The sequence below is a fragment of the Puma concolor genome, chromosome D3 (assembly GCF_028749965.1).
Source record: "Puma concolor isolate L17-30 chromosome D3, mPumCon1.1.hap2, whole genome shotgun sequence".
In the NCBI taxonomy this organism is placed as follows: domain Eukaryota; kingdom Metazoa; phylum Chordata; class Mammalia; order Carnivora; family Felidae; genus Puma; species Puma concolor.
This window is the reverse complement of record NC_141678.1, coordinates 23,341,249-23,359,582: the sequence shown is the minus strand read 5'-3', so window position 1 is coordinate 23,359,582 and position 18,334 is coordinate 23,341,249. Positions and strand designations below refer to the sequence as shown.

Sequence of the window (18,334 nt, the reverse complement as noted above, 5' to 3'; positions counted from 1 at the left end):
ACTGACAACTTGGTGTTTGAAATGTGTTCTTATTAAAAATGACTTTGGGAGATCGTGGTATGTAATTTACCAGTCTTGCAGTGCTGGCCTGCAGACTCCTAGTGTTCAGAAAGAGAAATGGATGGTGGGAGAGGAGGCTTACCGTTTCTTGGTACTCTTTGATGTCAGTTAGGGAAAAAGAGTGCCAAAAGGCAATTGAGTTGGATATATGTACAGTGTAGGTGGAAAGTAGCAAGAGTTGACAGTAGCAAGCTGGAGGGGTATGTCTGTAGGATGCCAGATCAGAAAGGGTCTTGACTTTATTGTGTGGGTGGTACAGAGCCAGTGAAGGGTTTATATTTTAGATAGATCCTTTGGTGGCTATGTGAAGGCCATATTGGAGTGAGGCAGGTTTGGAAGCAGGGAGACCTGTTAGAAGGCTGTGGTGGTCATCCTGGGGAGAGGCTCTGAGGCTCACACCTGGGGCAGTAGTCAGTTGGATGGGAGGAGACCAACTTGAAAATGTCAAAAAGGCAAAAGTTGAATATAAATGATGTTGTCCTTCACACACCGCCCCCCTTTTATGGCTTATACTTTTACACATTGATGTTTTTTCCCACTCAACATTGATTTTGAGATGTATCATGTTGTATGTGTAGATGTAGCTTGTTGGTCCTAATTGCTGTATGGTGGCCATTGATGAGTAAACCTAATTCATTGATCCATCCCCCTTCTAAGGGAGAGGTAGGTTTAGTTTCTCTTTTCCCCCTTCCGTTATCAATAGTGTTTTACTGAAGATCCTTTTATATGAATCTTCGTGTACATGTGCAAAAGTTTCCACCTCTTTTTTTTTTTAAAGTTTCCGCCTCTTAAGGTAGATTTCTACAAGCAGAATTGTAGATATATCCTTGAACATAAAGAACTCTTGAGTGTATAAGAAAAAGATAGCAGAAAAATAGATACAAAGGGCATACATACTTTATAGAGGAGAACATGAGAATGGTCAGTAAATAGAAAAAGATGTTCAATCTCAGTAGTAATCAAGAAAAAAAAGCAACACTAACATGCCATTTCAAACCCAGAAGGTTGACAACGATTAGTAAATAGGAGAGAAGTGTTGTCTGAGCTCACATACGGGCAGAAAGGGACTGTGAATTGGAATGACCTCTGTAGAGCAATGGGTGTGATAGGAGCCCATCAGGTGAGGGGGTACCCCTTCCCCGAAATTCCCCTTCTAGGTGGCTACCCCAGAGGACCTCCTGTACACCATGCCCTTTTTACTTAAAACTATCAGAACAGATCGTCCCACTTCATTTTTTTTTAATTAAAAAATTTTTTTTTGAGAGAGCATGAGCAGGGGAAGGGCAGAGAGAGAGGGAGACACAGAATCTGAAGCAGGCTTCAGGCTCTGAGCTGTTCACACAGAGTCTGATGTGAGGCTCGAATTCACAAGGTGTGAGATCATGACCTGAAGTCAGATGCTTAACTGACTGAGCCACCCAGGCACCCCTCGTCCCACCTGATTTTTAATGTTTATTCATTTTTGAGAGACACAGAAAGGCAGAGTGCCAGCAGGGGAGGGGCAGAAAGAGGGAGAAACAGAATCCAAAGCAGCCTTCAGACTCTGAGCTGTCAGCACAGAGTGTGACGTGGGGCTCGAACTCACGAACTGTGGGATCATGACCTGAGCCGAAGTCAGATGCTCAACCGACTAAGCCACCCACTCACCCCTTCCCGCTTCATTTTTAAACTACTGAACAGTAGGGGCGCCTGGGTGGCGCAGTCCGTTAAGCGTCCGACTTCAGCCAGGTCACGATCTTGCGGTCCGTGAGTTTGAGCCCCGCGTCAGGCTCTGGGCTGATGTCTCAGAGCCTGGAGCCTGTTTCCGATTCTGTGTCTCCCTCTTTCTTTGCCCCTCCCCCGTTCATGCTCTGTCTCTCTCTGTCCCCCCCCAAAAAAATAAACGTTGAAAAAAAAAAATTAAAAAAAAAATAAAAATAAACTACTGAACAGTATTTCCTGAAAAGGAGGGACTGTGGATTACTTCAATATGTCTTTATTGGTAGATATGTAGGTTTGTTTTTCTTTCTATTATTTAAACGAATGCAGTGAACATCTTTGAATATGCCTCTTTGGGCACATATGAACAATCTTTCACTAGGATAAATACCAAGAAATGGCATAACTGGGCTGAAGGATAAGAACCTTTAAAATTTAAATAATGCCAAGTGAAAGAAGCTGGACACAAAAGGCTGCCTATTGTGTGATTCCACTTATATGAAATGTCCAGAATAGGCAAATCCATAGAGACAGAAAGTAGATTTAGTGGTTGCTAGGGGCTAGAAGGAAGAGGAAATTAGGACTTAACTGCTAATGGGTATGGATTTCTTTTTGGGATGATGGAAATATTCTGGAATTAGGTTGTGGTGATGGGTGTACAACATTCTGAATATACTAAAAACCACTGAATTGTATGCTTAAGATGGTGAATTTTTGGCATATAAATCTATCAGAATAAAAAACATTAAATATGTATGGCCAAATTGTCTTCCAAAAGTCTTGTCCTAATTTAACTTTTAAGAACAGTGTGTGAGGGGCATCTGGATGACTCAGTAGGTCGAACATCTGACTTCAGTTCAGGTCACGATCACGATCTCATGGTTCTGGAGTTTGAGCCCTGCGTTGGGCTCACTGCTGTCAGCACAGAGCCTGCTTTGGATCCTCTGTCCTCTCTCTCTGCCTCTGCCCCGCTTACGTGCACTCTCTTTCAAAAATTAACAAACATTACAAAATTTTTTAAGAAAAAGAACTGTGTGAGAATACCTGTTTTTCTACATCCTCATCAATAGTGGATGCTATCAGTCTTTTAAATTTTTGCTAATCTGACAGAAAAATAGGTGGTTTTTTTTTTTTAAGTTTTTGTTTCCTGATTACCATGGGGCTGAGAATCTTTTCATAGATTTATTGGCCATTTGTATTTCTTTCCTCTGTGAATCAAGTGTTTACAGCTTGCCCATTTTTCTACTCTATTGTTTATCTTTTTCTAATTGATTTATAGGAGCTCCGTATATTATGGGTGTTGACCTTTTATCTTTTTTTTTTTTTTTTTTTTTTTTTAATCTATCAGACTTGTCAATCTTTTTATGTTTTGGGTGACTTTTAGAATGGCCTCACCAACTGTTCTGCACATGTCCTACATTTTATTCTGGTATTTTTATGGATTTTCATTTATGGGTTTGAGCCTTTAATCCACCTTGAATATAGTGACCGGTGTTTTGGTAAGGAATCTATTCATTCTGTGTATGTATTGACCAAATCTGTTTTGTGAAATCCTGTTCAGAGCATTTGGTCGAATTTCCCATGTATATAGGCAGAGGCTAGTATTTCATATCCAGAAAGAGCCTCTGTTTAACCTAAGAATTGACTTCAAGAGTCCTCTAAATGGTGAATTCCCTTCTTGAATTTAAATTCAATTGGTTCATATCAGGGGTGGATCCAGGTTTTGTGGAGCCTGAAGTTTATATAATTTAGGGGCTTCTTTTTAATGCTAGAATACCAAATTTTGAGTACAAAATTAGTTCAGGCCCACACAGGTGCAGAGAGACCTGAACCCAATATATATTAGTTTCAAAGTAAATCCACTCCTGGTTTTGTTACCAGAATGCATCCGTACATAAAAGGATGAGGAACAGCCATCTCCATCTATGGAGTGGTATGACTTTCCTTTATATTCACTAACTGCCACAACTTAAGGATTTTCTTCTTCTTTTGTTTTTTGAAGAGACATTTAAGAGCAGACACACTTATCAAGGTGGCTTTAATGTTGTAGGTGGAGTTAGTCCAGCGGCGAAGTTCTTTAAGCAGGGTCTTTGCTGCCTCTGCATTGTTCAAATGTGTAACATATTTGATCACTGAAGTAGCTGGGAGCTCAGTATGGTAATGTGGGTCGTTAATCTTACAAGCCTTTGGAACCTGAATTTACAACTTTAACTTTGCATATCTGCTTACTTCGGCATTTAGAGTCTGGTCAGCACCATTAAGAGGTCTGCAAATGCGACTAACAGGGCTTGCTTTAGCATCCTACCCATTCAAAAATCAGAGAGGTGGGGCGCCTGGGTGGCTCATTTGGTTAAGCATCCCACTTAGGCTGAGGTTCTGATCTCGTAGTTCGTGAGTTCAAGCCCCGAGGTGGGCTCTGACAGCACAGAGCCTGGAGCCTGCTTTGGATTCTGTGTGTGTGTCTCTCTCTCTGCCACTCCCCTGCTCACACTCTTGTCTCTCTCTCCTTCAAAAATATATAAACATTAAAAAATTTTGTATGGGTATTATTTCATTTAATCCCCATAAAAGTCCTATAAGACAAATACTGCTATTACCCCTATTTAACAGATGAGAAAACCAAGACACAAAAATTCCCAAGGTCACGGCTAATAAGTGGAAGAGCTGGGATTGAATTTTTAGCTGCTTGCTTCCAGAGCCAGGCTCTTACCTGTGCTCTGCAGCTGCCTCCCAAGATAGTGCCCTCAAAACTCAGTCCAGTTACTCACTCATCACATCCTCAGGCCTTTGGGAGATCGAGAGAAGCCAGGTTCCTTCAAGTTTTTTTAAATGAAGACAGGGGTACAAAAACTGGCATATTTTAAATGTTTAATTTGACAAATTAATTCCTTTAAAAACGCTCAAAAAACGCAGTACAATTCTACTATTTGCAAGATAATGATGATATTCTTAAAAGACATTAATTTATGGTGTTTTTTAAAAATAAAGTTTATTTTATTTTGAGAGAGAGAGAGAGAGAGAGAGAGAGAATCCCAAGCAGGCTCCACACTGTCAGTATGGAGCCCATCGTGGGGTTCCAACTCATGAACCACGAGATCATGACCTGAGCTGAAATCAAGAGTCAGATGTTTAACTGAGTGAGCCATCCAAGCACCCCAGTTCATGGTGCCTTTTTTAGCAGGCATGGGATGAGACACAACTTAAAGTTGCTGATGAACATTGGAAAGAAAGGGATATTCATTCAGAACATAAATTTCCAAGTTATTGTCCCTAAGTAAATACATTAAAATGCATTTCTGGCCCCATTAATGACTTGCTCTGCAGCTTTAAGAAAATCAGTTAACCTATTACTCATTTCTTTGTCTGTACAATGGGAATGACAGCCTTGGCATCAGATTTCTCCAAAGCACTTTTCAGAGCCTTGAATGAAAGGTATTGGAACTATTGCCTGCATTATTCCCAGCTCCCAACCTAGCAATTGTCTCCAATTACCAGCCACTTAGAAGGATTTGTAGGTAAGACTCTTATCACACGTTGTTAATTACAACTTTCACAGTTGTGTTTTGTTGTTCCCTTTCAAAAGCTAATGTTTGGTAGTGACTGCTTTCTTTGGGTTAGAAAACACGGCTACATTTCCATACAAATGTCACATTCTTATTAGCACATTACCCATCCATCCCTCACGGGATTATACAACTCTGTTCATAGATATAATCAGCTTTGTATTTTCATTCAAGGGTAACCAACTAGCAAGGTAGAAATCTTGACTTGGCATCAGAACTGAATTGGAACTGAATTGCTCCCCGAGCTGGGAGGGGATAAGACAGAGTCAGGCTCCATTCAGAAATGGCAGTTGTCTCTAGAATCTCAATCGCTTGCTCTCCTTTCTTCTCCTTCCAGTATGGTGACTATGACCCCTCTGTTCACAAGCGGGGATTTTTGGCCCAAGAAGAATTGCTTCCAAAAAGGGTAAGAAGAAATCAATCCCCTATTTGGGAAGACATAGCAGAGATGTGCTCTGTGATAAAGCCAACTGGGGGGCTTGAAGAAATTGGAAGTACATGACAAAAACATTTAAATAAATATTTTGTGATCAATCTTGATGAGTAAAGAATGTTGAATCTCTGTTAAGAATATTAAAAAGCCAAGGTTTGTGGAATTCATTTGCGGTTGCCAGGGCTGTAAATGTTTGTTTCCTTCAAGGTGGGTGAGCACCAGCGATTCCCAGGGAGGTGTGTGGAGCAGTGTGTGTTCAGCCCAGGGAGCTGAGCTATTTGCAGCTGGGCAGGGTGGATAGAGATGAATTGGGGTGGACATTGTAGTTTTTAATCCTCAGTGTTCATCTTGTTCATTAGCCACAGAAGCAGGCCCTCCCTCCCTTTTGCTGCTCCCGGTTTTATAGCTCCACTCATTTGTCATGTGTAACAAAGGCCCGATTCTCACCTTTACCTGACTTTCCCTGCTCCTTTGATGGCTTTTGTGCAGGTGGAGGCAGCAGCACACACAGCTTAGCCCTGGCCGACCCAACTGAGCTCCTCCCTCTGGGACGTGCAGCCCAGGAAAGAGGGACGGCAGCTGGGTGAGGGGCGCACCTACGCCTGAGTAATGGTGCACCCTTCTGAGTTGTGACTCAAACTGAATGGTGCTTGTCTGTGCGCACCACCTCTGTGCCATGTGACTGGCTCCCTGTATGTGGCTTTTTAAAAATAGCTTTGCTATTTTGTAAAAATGATGCACAATTATGAAAATGGCATACAATACCAAAACTTTCTTTGTATGTGGGTTTTTTATTTTGCTCTACTTTTTGGTAGGTAATAAATCTGTATCAAATGACTCCAGAAATGTGGGAGGAAAGAATTACAGCCTGGTACGCGGAGCACCGAGGCCGAGCCAGGTGAGGCTGCTTCATTATCGGTTTACATTTCTGTATGGACTTTTTTTTTTTTAAGAACTATGAAATTAGGACACACTCGTTGAACAAAATGCAGTACCGAGGTATATAGAAAAAGGGAGCACTGGGAGTAGCTGGTCTTCAGTGTTGTGTGTGCTTCTTCTAGTGCATGAATACAGCCTGTCCAGATGTACAGGCCCACTGCACTCATTGGCAATTTAGGTTTCACGTTAAGGATTATAATGTATGGATATTCCGTAGCTTTTGTGTCCATTTCCCTACTGATGACATTTGGAATGGCTATAGATTTTCACTTTCTGCAATGTACAGCCTAATGTTGTTATATAATTATATGAGCAGTTCTGAGGATACATTCTTTGCAAGAGTTGCTGAGTCCAAGGATATGAGCATTTTGTGTTCTGACAGGTGCCGCTAAATCGCCCTCCGCAAAGGCTGGACCTGTTTACCTGCCTACCAGCAGTGTGTGCACGTCTCTCCCCGCCTCGTTTCTCTCCCTACCACTCATTTTTATCAATCTAATTTTTGTAATCTAAAAGAGGAGACATGTATCTTAAGTACTCGTTAGCATTTCCCTGATCACTGTAGGAATTGATCATCTTTTCATTAGTCTTTAAAATATTGTCCTCTTCAATCAACTTCCTAGCGTGCTCTTTTTTTAATACCATGTATACTGAAAAGTGGACAAGTCTTAAACGTACCACTCAATGAATTACCACAAAGTGAAAACACTGTGTAATACCAGGTGATGAGATAGCACGTGACCACCCCCCCCAACTATCACTCCCCATCCTTCCTCCCCACAGCTAACCACTCTCCTAACGATGGAGTAGCAGTGCATGTTTTAAATTTTACTTACATGCGATCGGAGAGTCCCTATTTTTTGTGTCTCACTTCTTTTACCCAGAATCATATGGTGAGAATTGGTTTGTGGTGTGTAATAGCAGTAACAGTTTCATTTTCATTGCTGTGCAGAACTCCACTATGTTAGTAAAGCATGAATTCCCCATTGCACTATTGGTGGATGTTGGGTATGTTGGGCTGTCTCTTGGTTTTTCGCTATTACAAATGACATCAAACGATTTTCCAAGGTAATTGTTTGTACCAGTTTACATCAGCAGTGTGTGTGTTTCTAGTTGTTCCACGTGCTTGCCAACACTGTGTGTTCTCTCAGGTTGAATTTTTAAAATTCCATTTGAGAGCATTTTGAGATTGGAGAGAGGGAAGAGGCAAGGTCATAGGGAGACCTAGTTAAAATATTTCAATATCGTACCTATTTGGGAGTTTCCTGCAAGTCATTGCTTTAAGATCTTAATCTGACTCCTAGTTTAGAAGTAGGTGACCTGGGTTGGGTTTTACAGCCCCGATAGCTCTTGACCTAATCTCTGACAACACCCACAGAAATAAAATCAGGAAGGTAGCTCTCCGGTAGGTTGCCGAGAGAATTGTTTCAATACCAAAACCTTGTAGGTGAAAAAAGTTCACAACCAGATAAAGCAACAACTTAAATCAAATTTGCATATCCAAATCCATTTGAGGGAAGAAGATAACATACCACATGCTTTTCTTGAATTCCTTGAGACGGGTATCATTATTTATCAAGGGCAAAGCGTGAAATTGAAGCCAAGAGACACTGTAATGAATCTGTTCTCTGGCTTTTATGAGGCCGGGAAATTCTGCTTGACCTCGGTGCATTTAATAGACTCAGGGCTGGGAAGAGCCTTGCTGGTATCTGCTCTGGCTGACATCTTCTGGCAGGTTCCAATGCTCAGGGTGGCGTGTGCCCGCCCTCCGTTTTCTCACTTAGTTCCGGTGACAGTGTCTTTCATTCTCTTCACAGGGATGAAGCTGAAATGGAATATTTGAAGATAGCTCAGGACCTGGAGATGTACGGTGTGAACTACTTTGCAATCCGGGTGTGTTGAATCCTCTTTGACTTCCCTGTGCATAAACAGAGGCTGAATCAGGGGCAGACTGCTTTCGAAAATGGGTTACTTCCTTATTCCAGGATAGCAGACTCTTTAATGGTTCACTGGAGGAGAAGGGAAGAGGAAGAGGAGAGGGTCTTATAGCCTCATTTTCTATTTCTGGACTTGAATTAGATCCTCCGTAGTTAAGTGTCAGTTGAGCCCCCGGGGGACTTGAGCCTGGTCCTGGGCTCTGCTCAGCAGAAACCTGTTTGAATGCTCTGAGTGTAATGTTTGATTATTTCTGGCTCTGTGAGATCTGGCCCACAGGGAGCACCTGTAAATACTTTCTTCCCCCAAGGCACTAGGAGAGTAAAGCTGCTTTTATAGATTACTGATTTGTTTGGGTGGGACTCTTGTTCTCTCTAGCAGGCTAATTGGTTTTCTCTTCAGACCGTTAATAGTCCCACTGCTGTCCCCTGGGAACCCACTGCTTCTGCACCAGAGGCTTTTGTTTTCAGTCCTAGCTGGGTGGGCCTCTTGAGCATCTTTCTCCCAAGGTTCTGCTGCTGGTGCAGCATCTAGGAGCTCCTTCCAAAGGAATTCATGCGATTGGCTCTAGTATTCCATTGCTGGTTCCAAGCTACAGATAAGTAGATGTTAAAATAACCATCCACAGTGGTCCACCTTTATTATTATAGTTATGGTGTTTTTCTAAATCTGTATTTATTCCTTTTGAGAGAGAGAGTGAGAGAGAGAGCAAGAGCGTGAGCGAATGCAAGCAGGGGAGGAGCAGGCAGACTGGGACAGAGAATCCCGAGACTCGACTCAACAACTCAACGAGGGGCTTGACGGGCTTGAACTCATGAACCGCAAGATCATGACCTGAGCTGAAATCAAGAGCCCTTAACTGACTGAGCCACTTAGGCGTCCCTTATTGGAGTTATGGTTTGCTTTCCTTTTCAGGGTTCTTATAAATTTTACATGAAATTTGGGTAAATTGTATTACATTTTAAGTAATTTAGGATATGGGGTGGCCTGGCTGGCTCAGTCAGCAGAGCATGTGGCTCTTGATCTTGGGGTTGTGAGTTTGAGCCCCACATTGGGCACAGAGAGTACTTAAAAATAAAATCTTTAAGTAATTTAGGATAACTTTCTACCTGATTTGTTTTCTAAATACCGATTTTTAATGGATTTCATTACATAAAATTATACTGGCAAGTTATGTTATTTCGTATAGCAAACAAGTACCTAAAAGATTTTCTATAATCATGCAAAAGGTTATTTTCTTTTTCTTTTTTAAGTTTATTTATTTTGAGAGAGAGAGAGAAACAGAGCACATGAGAGAGAGGGAGAGAGAGAGAATCCCAAACAGGCTCTGTGCTGTCAGTGCAGAGCTCGATGTGGGAATTGAACTTACGAACTGTGAGATCATGACCTGAGCCGAAGTCAAGAGCCTGACACTTAACCAACTGAGCCACCTAGGCACCCTATATATATTTTTTTTTAAGTAAGCTCTACACCCAACATGAGGCTTGAACTCACTATCCTGGGCTCAGGAGTCACATGCTCTCCTGACTGAGCCAGCCGGGTGCCCCGAGGTTATTTTCTAAAGTTTTATTAATTTGTATTTGCTAACTGTCTTGTTTCTTTCTTTTTTTAATTTTTAATTTTATTTATTGAGAGAGAGAGAGAGAGTGATTGTGTGTGTGCAAGCAACGGGGAGGCGGGGCACAGGGAGGAGAGACGGAACACCAAGCAGGCTCTGTACCATCAGTACAGAGCCCACTGTGGGGCTTGAACTCATGAGCCGTGAGATCATGACCTGAGCCAAGGTCAAGAGTCAGATGCCTAACCCACTGCGCTACCCAAGTGCCCCAATTGTCTGGTTTCTTTAAGGTCAGACTAATTTAACACATTTCTGTGGTTTTAGCAACATCTTTCCTCTTGCCCCATATGCCCACCATCTAGATTCTAGAAAAGTAGTGTTTTACAATCCTTAAAAACCAGTTTCTCATTAGGGAATATTTCTTTTTTCTTTTTCTCTTCTCTCTTTTTTTTTTTTTTTTTTTTTTTGAGAGAGAGAGAGTGTAAGTGAGTGAGGGGCGGAGAGAGAGAGGGGAGAGAGAGAGAATCCCACCAGCAGCATTGAGAGAAAGGTGAGAGAGAAGCAGGGCTCACCCAGAGTGGGGCTCAAGCTCACCCAATGCAGGACTCAAAGTCATGAACTGTGAGATCATGACCTGAGCCAAAGTCAGATGCTTAATCCACTGAGCCACCCAGGTGCCCGGGAATATTTCTGTAGCAATCAGACCAAAATACACTATTTTGTATGTGTATATGTTTTGTATAATGCAGTAGACAAAGCTAATGGATATTTTAGTATCATTTGTGTCCAAGTTTTTGTAATTTCACCATCAACTAAGGAAGATATGTGCTTAAAACAATTTAAAAGGGACTGCTTGAGTCGCACCTCTCTGTTTTTTCCCTAGGAATGTTGGCATCATGATAGGAAGCAGAGGATAGAATCCTTTTTTTTTTTTTAATTTAATTTAATTTAAAGGAAATAGTCACAGGGGCACCTGTGTGATTCAGTTGGTTGAGCATCTGGCTTCAGTTTAGGTCATGATCTCATGGTTCATAAGTTCGAGCCCTGCATCTCTGCTATCAGCACGGAGCTCTCTTTGGATCCTCTGTCCGCCACCCCCCACCACCCCTCCCCTGCTCATGTGTGTGCGCTATCTCTATCTCAAAAATAAACTTAAAAAAAAAAGTCACAAATATAATGAAGTATCTCGTTTTCCAGAATGTACTACAGCTCTTAAAAGTACAAAGCCTCACTGTGTTAATGTAGTAGTTTTAAGAGCTTTGCAGACGAGGGATCTCTCTCCTGGTTTAGTGACAGCTCCTGACTTTGGGGTGTTAGAAGGAGTAAAAAGATTTATCTTGGAGAGCTCACTTGTCCATCTGACGCCTGCTGTTAGATTGGTCCTTCTCATCACAGTCCGAGCACCTTCTCACTTTGCAGATCTGTTTTCCTGCCTTTGAGTCTGGTTCAATTTCCTTCTTGTCAGCAAGGGGTCAGGTGCTTTAGGTCCTTGTGCAGGGAGCTTCCTTCCACTACCACACAAGGGCCAGACCACACAGCACAGGTGGATGGATCTGTAGCCTGAAGATGTAACCCCAGGCCCACTGCTGGGTCAGTGACATGGAGGCCCAGGACACTTGCCTTCTGTCTGCTCTGCCTGCCAACCAACATATGTACCATCACATTGTCAAACAGCTTTATTGAGGTATAATTTATATACAGTTCACTTTGGAGTATTTTTTCCAGTGTTCTATTACAAAAATTTTCAGACATATAAGAAAATTGAAAAAATTTTATAACAAATACCCATAGATACCCACTGTCTAGATTCTATAACATTTGACTATATTTGCTTTATCATGTTGAGACTACATTTTAACATAAAATAAAACCATTTGATCCTAGCACTTAGAATTTTCTTTCTGGTAGTACAACTACCTTTTCTTTCTTTAAATTTTTTTTTTTAATGTTTATTTATTTTTGATAGAGAGAGACAGAGCATGAGCAGGGGAGGGGCAGAGAGAGAGGAAGACACAGAATCCCAAGCAGGCTGCAGGCTCTGAGCTGTCAGCACAGAGCCTGACGCGGGGCTCGAACTCACAGACCGTGAGATCATGACCTGAGCCAAAGTCGGATGCTCAACCGACTGAGCCACCCAGGCGCCCCCTACCTTTTCTTTTAATGTTTAATCCTATGGGTTTTTATTCTACCTCTGTGATAACCTGGTTATAGTAGTTCCCCGTTATCCATAGGAGTACTTTTCCAAAAGCCCCCGTGGATGCCTAAAACCATGGATAGTACCAAACCCTATCTATACTATAGTTTTTTCTTGTATAGACATACCTATGATAATTTTAACTTATAAATTAGGCTCAAGGTGTAAGAGATTAACAACACTAACAATAAAAAAGAACAGTTATAACAATATACTATAATAAAAGTTATGTGAATGTGTTCTCTCTCAGAACATCTTATTGTACTGTGCTCACCCTTCTGGTGATGACGCGAGAGGCTTAAATGTCTGCATGATGAGATGAAGTGAGGTGGATCACGTAGGTGTTATGATGTAGCGTTAGGCTCCTGTTGACCTGACAGTAGTTCAGAAGGAGGATCATCTGCTTCTAGACTGGGGTAACTGAAACTGTGGAAAGCAAAACCACAGATAAGGGGTGGGTGTGGGGCGACTACTGTATTTAATTGGAGGTAACAGTGCTTAGATTGCTGCTACTTTAGCCATCAAGCCAGTGACAGAAGCCCCCAGTGATCCCTCTGGGGGACACTGAGTCATGAGGATGGTATTTTGCCTCTGCCTGCCCCAATTCAGGAAGCTGGAGCCCCCTGGGTTACACAGCAGCTGTGACTTCTGTTGGGACCTGTTGGAACTCGTCAGATGTAACAGCATGTGCCAAGTTCTTTGGGAAGTTGAATAAAATCTCACACGTCTGCTGGAGCTGACGGTGGCTGATCTTTGTTGACTCCACAGAATAAAAAGGGTACAGAGTTGCTGCTTGGAGTGGATGCTCTGGGGCTTCACATCTATGACCCTGAGAACAGGCTGACCCCCAAGATCTCCTTCCCGTGGAATGAAATCAGAAACATCTCGTACAGCGACAAGGAGGTAGGACAGGCCCCGCATGCAGACATGCCAGCAGCCCAGCTGCCAGCCTGTCCCCATCTCTCCTCCTCCCTGGACTTCTCCTTGTTATCAGTAAAATCCTTTACTCCCCAGGTTTTGGGTTTTTGGTTGCTGTTTCCTGTTTACAGAGCAGTATTGGCATCCTATTTTCGAGTAGCATCACTAAACCCCCCCTGCTGACCAACAAGAGGCTGGGAAGCTCAACTTGTCAAGACTAAACCCCAAAGAACAGTAAACCAACCAGAAAGTAACCTTGTCTTATTACTTGCCTTTCCATTTCTGGTGAGAAATTCTGTTTGTGTTTTTCAATGTGGTATACATTAAACCCTCTCTCGGTGTCTAGTGCTTGATACGTAGGGTGGGGATATCTGTCTAAGTATTTATCCCCACATGTATATATACGTATGTGTATCTCTTTCTGTCTCTCTGTGAGGATATAAATAAGAATATCAGGCTAACTGCTTATGAGAATTCAAAAATAATTAAGTTTGAATCACTTGGCTGAGCACTCTAAGTTAGAAGTCAGATGTTCCTATACCGGATGGTGATCTTTCCCAAACACTGTAATCTTAGGTTTGTTCATTCACTCGTTTGTTCTCTGTTAATTTTAAAGGAATTATCAAGCATCTGCTTTGTGTTAGTTTTCGTAGGGGAAACAAAGATGTAGAAAAGCCAGTCTCGACCTTCAGGGAAGTTACAGTCCAGCAAGGACCGGACTGCTGTGAGACAGGCCTGTAGCGCAAGGGACTGATGACACACGTGATAATGATCCGGTGCTTTTCTGCTTTCATAAGCGCTCTCAGCCCGACTCTGATTTCTCCTCCTAAGAACATGCTGCAAGAGTAGGGGCCGGGTTTGGGGTATCTGTGTCACATCAGGAAGTGAAGATGTGGAGGGATCAGGCGACTTGGTGATTGGTGAAGGGAATAGCAGGGGCTAAGCTCCATGTTCACCAAAGCCATAGCCCTGGGGGCACTTTTCCGATGCAGGGCGCTGAGTAGGAGTCCTGAGAGCACAGGGTACTGGGCAGAGGGCAGTAGGCCTGGATGGTGCTTGGTGACACACAGCTGGGACGCTGAGTGTGGAATGAGGAACAGTGATGGCTCGTGTTGCTGCCTGCAGAGCCCCCACCCTGAGCAGATTTCCTGTTTTCCCTTCCCTTGTAGTAACTTGAGAAAGGGAACACCAGGCTCCTGGTTTCCAATACGTGGTTGAGATCTACTCGGCCATGCTTGATGAGACAGATTGAGCTTCTTAATTCAAAACATTCTGGCTCTGAAATTTTTTGTTAAGTAGCTCAGAAAAGGAGCATTTAACTATTGCTTTTTTTTTTTTTTTTTAATTTTTTTTCCACGTTTTTATTTATTTTTGGGACAGAGAGAGACAGAGCATGAACAGGGGAGGGGCAGAGAGAGAGGGAGACACAGAATCAGAAACAGGCTCCAGGCTCTGAGCCATCAGCCCAGAGCCTGACGCGGGGCTCGAACTCACGGACCGCGAGATCGTGACCTGGCTGAAGTCGGACGCTTAACCGACTGCGCCACCCAGGCGCCCAAACTATTGCTTTTTTAAAATACTTAAATTGAAAGCCCCACATGACTTAAAGTAGTAGGTATGCTATGGCACGGTAGTTTTTCATCTCTAATTTCATAAAGTCTGTTTACTGCATATCCACACATTTGTGTGCTAAAGGCTCCCAAAACACTCTTTCTTCACAGAACCCAAGGATTAAAGTCTCCCCTAGTATAGCCTGACACAATAAACTCTAATATACCCTCTCCGGGGGCAGGGCACCATCATGTTCCATCATGTCAATAACTTCGTGCAGTAAGAGGACCTCAAGCTGACTTGACATAATAGGAAGTAGTCTTAGTAGTTATGCATGACAGCCGTGCTGTCAAAACAGAAATGTTGGTTTATTTTAAGTGATCCATTGATTCTTTGTGCGCGTCCCGGCAAAGCCTGTGGTTTCCCCACTGTTTGTGGTTTCCCACTGACGGCTCCGGGGTTTGACTTCAAAGCCAAAAATAAGCTCAAGAAATTCACGAATAGCAGCCTACACAAGAGCAATAGTGCTTCTAAGTTAGCTTGACCAAAAGCTAACCAAAGGATCATTTTCTGTCCTCAGTATGCTAACCCCTCCTTCCTTGGACAGTATAATATGCAAAAGAAATACCCAAAAATACATCTTCCCAGATGTATTTATCTGCTTAGCACGGCTTTCTCGGGAATAGATATCCATTTTTTAAGTGCTTCTTTGAAATGGAGGATCTGTCTGGTCTAATCAGGAGTGGTTGAGAACAGCAATTGCCGTTTGTCCTTTATATGCTTCCCTGCCTGTGGTTTGGCCCTGGGATCTCCTACTTAGCTACCACCCTGTCCTTATCACTCATCCTTTTCTCCCCTTTGATTTCGAGAGCAGTTTCCCTCTGCTACCACAGTCTCTTCTTCGCACTTTATTCCTTTTATTAACAGCTTTCATCTGATAATCCCCACGTTCAGAAACCTGTGGTGACGACCTGTATGCTGTCACATCAAACCCAAACCCCTCCAACTGTCCACGCCCAGCCCACCCCTGCCTTCCTCCCAGTATGAGCCCGTGATATCATCTTAGTCATCAGAGAGCTAATAACGTCAAACACGCGCACACACACACACACACACACACACACACACACACACACACAGTCTGCTCATTTCTCTCTCTGCCTCATTTCTGGCGCTTGCCCTGTCCTGAATAGCCCTCCACCCAATCTTTTAGGTCCTCTTTCATATTCTCTTTGTCTATGACCAGCTGAAGTTCCCGCCTACTTATGGTAGATGTACTCTGAATCCCCACGACATTTGTGATTTTTGCCACCCGATGAGGCGCTAAGAGATGATGTAATTTAAGTAGCAGTTGAGTCATGAGTCTAGTTCCAGCTAGGTTGTGAGCTTCCTGAAGGCAGAACTGGGCCTGGGATGCTGCAGTGGGCTTCCCAGCATTGGCCTCATGGTCGGGCCCATCAGGGGTCCATAGTTCAGGTTTCCAAGCCTGAGATGGTGCTGACAGCACCCCTTCCAGGATCCTGACCTTCCACAGCCCCAGACTCCATGCCCTCAGCTGTTTCTAAATCACAGTGGGTTAGTGCCCGGGCGCCGGAAGCCAGGACAAGGCGCAGCCTTGTGCTGGATCTTTGCCAGTGTGGTTGCTGCTTTTGTGGAATTTCCTGGTTGGTGCTAACACTTTAGGTTGTCAGACTGAAACTTTTTCTGCTTCTTTCTTTCAGTTTACTATTAAACCACTGGATAAGAAAATCGATGTCTTTAAATTTAACTCCTCAAAGCTTCGTGTTAATAAGCTGGTAAGTTGAGATCCTAGTTTTTGTTACTAATAACTGTAGTTTTTCTAAGAAACTGAGCGCCTTTTTTGAGAGAGTGACCTCTTGTGAGGTGTAGAATGATTGGTAGCTCACTTGCTACACGCTTTGCCGATAGACTTGAAAGACTCTTCTCTTTAGCTTAACCTAACAAGTCAAACCTAAATTTTGTGATGTGGAATTTTTAAAAAGTATTTTTATGGAGGTAACTAATATATATAAAAGGATAAGTATAACGTGTATAGAAGGTATAAAGAGTGACAAAAAGGGGCACCTGGGTGGCTCAGTCAGTTAAGCGTACGACTTTGGCTCAGGTTGTGATCTCGCAGTTCGTGAGTTCGAGCCCCATGTTGGGCTCTGTGCTGACAGCTTGGAGCCTGGAGCCTGGAGCCTGCTTTGGATTCTGTGTCTCCCTGTCTCTCTGCCCCTCTCTGGCTCACACTCTGTCTCTTTCTTTCTCTCAAAAATAAACATTAAAAAAAATAAAATATAAAGAGTGACAAAAATAAATAGCTATGTGGGGTGTCTGGGTGGCTCAGTTGGTGTCTGGGTGGCTCAGTGGCTTAGATCATGATCTCACAGTTCATGAGTTCAAAACCCCCACATCGGGCTCACTGCTGTCAGTGCAGAGCCAGCTTTGGATCCTCTGTCCCCGTCTCTCTATACCCTTCCCCTGCTGTGCTCTCTCTCAAAAATAAATAAACATTAAAAAAAAAAACTACACACCCACTACCCAGCTTTAAGAAACCACACACTCCGATACTATTAAACCCCCCCATATTAGCACCCTGCTGGTTTCCCCCATCCTCCTCCCTGAGGGCAATAACCATTCTGAGCTGGGTGCTCATTATTCGCTCGCTTTTCCTCAGAACTTTATTTCCTATACAGAAAAATGAATGTACTATTAAGTTTTGTGTACTTTTGACATAAGTGCTGTCAACTGTCTATGCTCTTTTATCACTTTTTTTGTACATTATTTTCTGAGATGTGTCTATGTTTGATGCTTAAAGAGATGATCCCTTTATTTTCACTGCTGTATAGTATTCCATTGTGTACAGATAAATGTACACATATATACATATATCCACACAATGATACATATATATGTCTCCCTCCCCCTCTCTCCCCGCCCCCATATATATGTCATTTTCCTATTAGTGAATAGTGAAGTGCTTTCTACTTCTCTGCCATTTTAACAAAGCTGTTAGGAACATTCTCGTACCTGCCTCCTGCTGCACATGGGCAATAGTTTCTCTAGAGAGTATCTACTTAAGAGTACAAGTGCAGGGCTGTAGTGTATGTCCAAATTCAAGATTAAGCCATGTTGTTTTCCAAAGGAGATGAATTAATTTACAGATGCAGTGCAGTGGGTGTGACTTCCTTTTGCGTTATGTCTTCTGCACTTATAATATCAGCCTTTAAAATTTGTTTGACATATGTTGTGCATATGAAATGGTTTCTCAGTATTATATAAATGAGCATCTTTATATTTACTAATGAAGTTGAACATCTTTTTGTATAGTTTTTGGCCAGGCTTTTTGTCTCTTTTGTCAAATACTTATTTCATGTCCTTTGGCCATTTTTCTCTGGGTTGTTTGTATTCTTTATTGATTATATCATCTCTCAGCTTGTGGCTTATTTTTCCTCCTTTTTAATGTCTTAACAAACAAAGAATGC

The 18,334-nt window shown here is 42.6% G+C and overlaps 1 protein-coding gene across 10 annotated transcripts in view; it reads left to right on the top strand.

Annotated features, from left to right (window-relative positions):
- The window catches only part of NF2 (NF2, moesin-ezrin-radixin like (MERLIN) tumor suppressor), an 80,620-nt gene that overhangs the window by 34,799 nt on the left and 27,487 nt on the right, over nucleotides 1–18,334 (top strand). For 7 of the 10 annotated variants that reach the window (XM_086682124.1, XM_086682126.1, XM_086682123.1 and 4 more), the window contains 5 exons: nucleotides 5,659–5,727; nucleotides 6,570–6,652; nucleotides 8,508–8,583; nucleotides 13,146–13,280; nucleotides 16,568–16,642. In XM_086682124.1, the coding sequence (XP_086538250.1) occupies nucleotides 5,659–5,727; nucleotides 6,570–6,652; nucleotides 8,508–8,583; nucleotides 13,146–13,280; nucleotides 16,568–16,642 (438 nt within the window). The remainder of the gene's footprint in view (nucleotides 1–5,658; nucleotides 5,728–6,569; nucleotides 6,653–8,507; nucleotides 8,584–13,145; nucleotides 13,281–16,567; nucleotides 16,643–18,334) is intronic. The other 3 variants (XM_086682128.1, XM_086682125.1, XM_086682127.1) reach the window with 1 other exon arrangement.